The sequence below is a fragment of the Meriones unguiculatus genome, chromosome 5 (genome assembly GCF_030254825.1).
Source record: "Meriones unguiculatus strain TT.TT164.6M chromosome 5, Bangor_MerUng_6.1, whole genome shotgun sequence".
Taxonomy (NCBI): domain Eukaryota; kingdom Metazoa; phylum Chordata; class Mammalia; order Rodentia; family Muridae; genus Meriones; species Meriones unguiculatus.
Genome location: NC_083353.1, coordinates 40755568 through 40761053, shown reverse-complemented (window position 1 = coordinate 40761053; position 5486 = coordinate 40755568). Strand labels below are relative to the sequence as shown.

Genomic DNA, 5486 nt, shown 5'->3' with positions numbered 1-5486 from the left:
CCATCCTAGGCTCAAGAATGCTCTCACCTCCATCCCATGCTCTCCCACAAACAAGCCACTCCACCAGGGCCAGGCTACACCCCTCCACCCCCCCTCCACTCCCGATACCAGAGTTGCAGACCTTCCCAGAGCTGCCCACATGCCTGTGCCTGTCTCACGGCCTTGTTTCCACCTCTAAGTCTACATCCCTGGGTGCCAGTAAGAACCTATTTGTTCGGCAGAAACTTCTTCATCCCCAAGCCAAACACCTCACAAAATAGCCTTGGGTCGCTTTTGAGCATAAGGGACAAATTTTATCCTGAAACCGTGTAGATTAGAATAAAGAAATCAGAAGCAGAAGGGGTGAGATGAATTAGAAGTTAAAATACCTGCCGCTGAGTCCACCCAGAAAACCCAAGCATTCAGAGACTGCTGTCTTCCCTCTCCCCTCCATCCCTGGCATGAATACTGAGCACATGACATGTTTTTCCTTTCCATGAACAGATCTTTATTGGTGCTTTGAAATAATTGAATGATTGACACAGGCTCCATGGGATTCAAGGCAAGTGACGGGAGGAAGCACCACGTGCGGGTGGGAGGACTCCAGGGGAGGAATCCCAGAGCAGCTGACACCCTCCTCCAAGAATCTGGATCGTGAGAGTCTCAGCCAGGACCAGGCTCAGCTGTGCAAGCTTGGGGACCTGGAGGTGAGCGAGCCATACCTCAGGGAATCTAAAAGGGCCCCCAGCCCTCTCTCAAGATAGACTTTCCCAACCTCCTTGGGAACTCCTGCCAGCCTTGAAAGTCTTTGCAGCCCCTGGGGACCCTGCTTTAGGCCACCAAGCTGCCTTCCCTCCCCCAACAGGGCCAAGGTAAGGCTCCTGCAAAAGGAGGGAGGCTGAGAACAAGTATAAAGACTGGCCAGGCCCCAGGATACCCCCTGAGGACATCTGCTCCCCTCAACACAAGGTCTCCCTACCAATGCTGGGGACAGGAGCGGGGTTTCTTAGTGGGAGCCCTCTGCTGCAGAAGGCTCTTCCTCAATGAACTCCAGGTCAAACTCATCCTCCAAGGAGCCCCCAACCGGCAGCAGGCGGAACTTCTTCCCCTTCAGGGTGCAGGTGCGGTGCTCGAAGTCCAGAACGGCATTGTGGTCCTGCAGCACGTCCGTGCCAATAATGGCCTCTTCCGCACTTGCGTTGGCCACCAGAAATGCTGCCTTCAGCTTCATCTTGCCCAGGGTCAATTCTGTGTTCCACACACCCAAGATCTTCATCGTTGCCCCGTTGGCCACTTTGACCACGCTGTCAAAAGGCTTAAGAGTGTCCAGGTCACCATCGGTGACCTCCTCCCACAAGGATGGGTGGACCACAGACACCTGAGCCCCAGAGTCCACCAGGAACTTCACAGGCACATGGCCAATCTTCCCTTTAAGGTAGTAGCCCTTACCCATGCTGTTGGCAAACACAATCTCTTTGGGTTTCTGGCTGTGGGCAGCCCCAAGGCCCACAAAGGCCGTTAGGAGGGCTTCCTTCACAAGATTGTAGTCGCCCTGGGCCTGGGGATTGAGTCCATTGTAGACATCCAGGGCATCTCCCCGGAGCGACTCTTTCAGAAACCTCAGTTTGGTGGCATGGTCCCAATGGTTGAGATCATCTATGACTTCAAAGCGGTGCAGCCAAAGGCTGGCATCGATGTTAGCACCATTGAAAGGTTCTGGGATGAAGGCGTGCTCCCGGTGGCCTTCCTTGCTTCTGGCTCCGCTGGTGGCCATCCTTCTGCTCACCTCTGGAAGCTCAGCAGTAACGCAAGCCAAGTAGAGAACGGCACAGAGCAGTGTGGGTGCAATCACGCTGGGGCGCGAGGTCTCCGTCGGCAGGGCCGTGTTCCTGCCTGCCCTGGGCAAATTGAACAGAGCAGGTACAGGGTGTCTGTCTGGCTGCTGGGCACAGAAGTGGGTTGTCTGTGTTCTGCTTGCTCTGCACAGCCTTTTTGATGCCCAGCCTGGGCCCCCAGGGCTCCTAGTTCTCCTTTGTTCTAGAAGCTCCGCCCTCTCAGTCCGCCCTCTCCTCCCGCCCTCCTGTCAGCATCTTGCCTGACTAGCAGGATGGTGCCTCACCCTCTGTTCTCCATCCACATGACAGCAGCCAGCCCACCTGGTGAGAGAGGCTGCCTCGGTTGGGGGATGGGGCCTTGGGACCCTTCCCAGCCTATGTCCCAGAATAACCCAGATGAGGACACAGCTGTCCTCATTCATATATGTATCACACATTCATATATGTATCATTAGCCAGGGAAGAGGAGATTGGAAACAGGTCTCCACCTGCTTCAGAATTGGGGACTCCTTCGGCCTCAGCCCATCACGGCTTGGGGTGGCCAAACAGAAGGAACTTGCATCTGTTGATCTCTTACTGTGCACCGATGACTCATATATTCTAGATTGAGTGTGGCTCCTGGAAGATTCCCTGGAGAGAGGAACAGAGGGGGTCCCAGAGTCAAGAAAACACGAAAATCCATCATCTGTCTCTATCACTCATCTGTCATCTACCTTTTTACCTACCCACCTCTGTCTCTAGCTACCCGTCTGTCTCTGTCATCTGTCCATGACATAGCTTTCAATCATCTATTATGTATCCACCTATCTGTATCTACCTGTCTGTCTCCAACATCTATCTGTCATATATCTACCTATTTATATATGTCTATTTATCTGTTTACCTCTCTGTCTCTACGATCATATCAATCACATTATCTATTTTGCTTTTTTGAGACAGGGTCTTCCTGTGTAGCCCTGGGTATCCTTGAACTCCCGGCTATTCTGCCTCTGCCTCCCGGGTGCTGGGATCGCAGAAGTGCATCCTCATAATCCTGGCCAGGTATTGCTTCTCTGAGTGATACACCCCATGCCTGGCCCCTGAATACTGCTGCATCCTCCCTCCCTGGCCTTCCTGCCTTCTAGAAGGCCTTCCAAGAGCCCCTTTTTTCCACCTCCAGTGCTCCAACCTGTCTCTTACACATGCCTCATTTGAAAAGCGGCCTAGAATCTCAATAGTTTGTGCTCAGTGGAGAGGGCCTAGGGTGCGCTGGCCAGGAGGTTGTCATGGCGACACCTTAGGCCCTGTACTGCTAGGATCAGAGACAGTCCTGACTGTGCCCCTGATAACCACAGAGCAGATCTGTGGATGCAAGGGCTCCAGCTGGCCTGTACCTGAGATAGGGAGTGTGGAAGGGTCCCAGTGTTCTGGTCCTGTTTGGATGCCATCTTTCCAGAGTTCTCTACCCTGTCCCAGCACGAGGGCATATGTCTGGCTGAACACCTGTTCTGTACTCTCTTATGTTTGTCCACAAGTCCTCCTGCAGTGAACCGGCTGGGGCACATGAACTTGGCATTCATGACTGTCTCTCGCTCCTCCAGAAACTTATCCTGGGACTCAGGGTGGCCTCTGGAGGGCCCCAGGCCTAGCTATGTGCTGTCACAGAGTGGGAGAGATTAAAGAAGGGAGGTCAGGACAGGTCAGTGGGACACCTGTGCTGGTGTGGCTGGCTGGGAGCCTTACCCCTGCCTCTCCTCTGTCCATCACTCAGCACCTAGCTGAGGCCTCTGTCCTGCTTCCGTATAGCCCCAAGGTCCCACCACTCTTCGAACCCCTAAGCAGCTTCCGCCTGACCTGGTGAGCTAACAGAGATGCATTTGGTCAACACCTCTCATCACAGCTGCCTGACTGAGGTGGGGCCAAAGTGGCATGCCAGGATCCCAAGGGAGTGGAATTGATTGTCGAAAAGGTATCAGCAGAAGGTGGGTCTCCGAGACAATTGTGCAATGAACAATTGGTGTCCAGAGTCAGGGCCTGGCCACCCACAGGACCAGGAAGTCCCTTCTGCAAAGAGATATGTGTGGATGAAATTGTAGCCCTAGGGATGAGTGTGGTCCCGTGAGCCCGTGGCTCCCTGGCTCCCCAGGACCCATCACCTTGCACACCAGGTCCCCTGGAAGCAGCCATGGGTGAGGATGCGGCTGTGGGGAGGGGGCGGGGAAGGGCGGAAGCTGTGAGACGGCTGAGGCAGAATTCTCTGGCCATACATCTCAATGTGGGAGCCAGATGTCCTGGTCCAGCCCTGTAGCAGCGTGGCCCAAATGATGACAGGGATGGAGGGATGGTAGGAGGCTGCCCTGAAGTCCTGAGGGCTTTTGATGCCAGGGCAGTGGCCATGACAGATAGTGAGGCAAGGTTCAGGAAGTTTCTGAGTTATTTGCTAAGTGGATTCATAGATTGAAATTGGATGCGGTGGAGTATTGACACCACAAAAATTAGCAAATGCCAATTTGCCAATTTTGGATCACCCTGCCCCTTAAAACTGATTTATCCCTGCACGAATTCATAGCCGTCTCCAGTCCCACATTCATGCCACCCCCAGACCCCCAAATGCTCCCCTAGTCTCTGTGCTTGGATAGTCGTGGCTTGTAGCACATGGCTTCCATGCACAGGCCAGTTCCTTTGCCCGGAGTCACGTGGTTTCTGTGACTGCTTGCTGACTAGCAGGGCCCATTTCTGGCTATGCGTGGGGACACAACGGAGGTGAGCTCTCAGGCCCTCATCGCTTGTTAGACTCCTACCCCTGAAACACCCGGAAGACTGGTGACTGATGCTGAAGGTGTGGGAGGACATAAACTCACCAGCGAAGGTGAGAGCCACTGCCTCCTCCCAGAACCCAGGACATCACAAGTAATTATTGACCAGTATAGATAGGTATTGGGGCTAGGGCGGAGCGGCCTCATTATTGTCTGTGAGTATACTTTGAAGCAGTCACACTGAACTTGACCCAAGAAGAGACAGCCCGGGACAATAAACAGGAAGGGCACAGGGAGCCTCCACCCTCCACCCACTCGTGGAGATTCTGCCCCAGCTTCTGGATTCTCTTGGCCATTTCTCTCCAAAACAGGAGTCGCCATCTTGGCAGGAGCCCATAGCAGAGTTGCTCAGGCCCCCTGAAGGCTTTGGTGGAAAGTGGAGACACGGAGACACTCAATCCTGTTTTCATTTTTATGCTTATTTATTTATTTAATCCTGTTTTCTTTTTCAGACAGACTCTGTAGCCCAGGATGTCCTGAAACTTACTCTACAGCCCAGGCTGGCCTCAGACACACAGTAACACCTGAGGAAACTGGCAGAGGCCAAGAGAGAGGCCTGAGCCTTCACAGTGTGCAGGCAAGCCGAGAACGGCAAGAGGAGGGAGGTGTCTTGAAGAAGGAGCAAGAAGAGGAGGTGTCTTGAAGAAGGAGCCAAGGACAAGTGACACCTTAGGGATGGTGGTGTTCTCCGTGAGGCCTGGCCTAGAAGAGGAGGCACAGGAAAGGCCAGAGCAAGCTGGGCTCCACAAGACTGCCTGCAGCCTGCCAGCCTGTGAAGGAAGGTGGGAGGGAGAAGGAAGCTCTCCGTGAGCTTCGCTCTAACTTGAGCTTGGTTCCCCGTTCCCACCATGCCATCCCGAGCTCCCCATGCCTGCTT

The 5486-nt window shown here is 54.0% G+C and overlaps 1 protein-coding gene across 1 annotated transcript; it reads right to left on the bottom strand.

The window, feature by feature from the left end:
• Positions 1 to 470: 470 nt before the first annotated feature.
• On the bottom strand, positions 471 to 2182 carry Asprv1 (aspartic peptidase retroviral like 1). The gene has a single exon (XM_021634556.2). It carries the CDS (start codon positions 1751 to 1753, stop codon positions 986 to 988), a length of 768 nt encoding a protein of 255 aa, XP_021490231.2. The 5' UTR covers positions 1754 to 2182; the 3' UTR covers positions 471 to 985.
• Positions 2183 to 5486: the final 3304 nt, after the last annotated feature.

Excerpts from the sequence above, each read along its gene's own strand:
- Asprv1 (XM_021634556.2), bottom strand. The coding sequence starts at position 1,753 with ATGGCCACCAGCGGAGCCAGAAGCAAGGAAGGCCACCGGGAGCACGCC.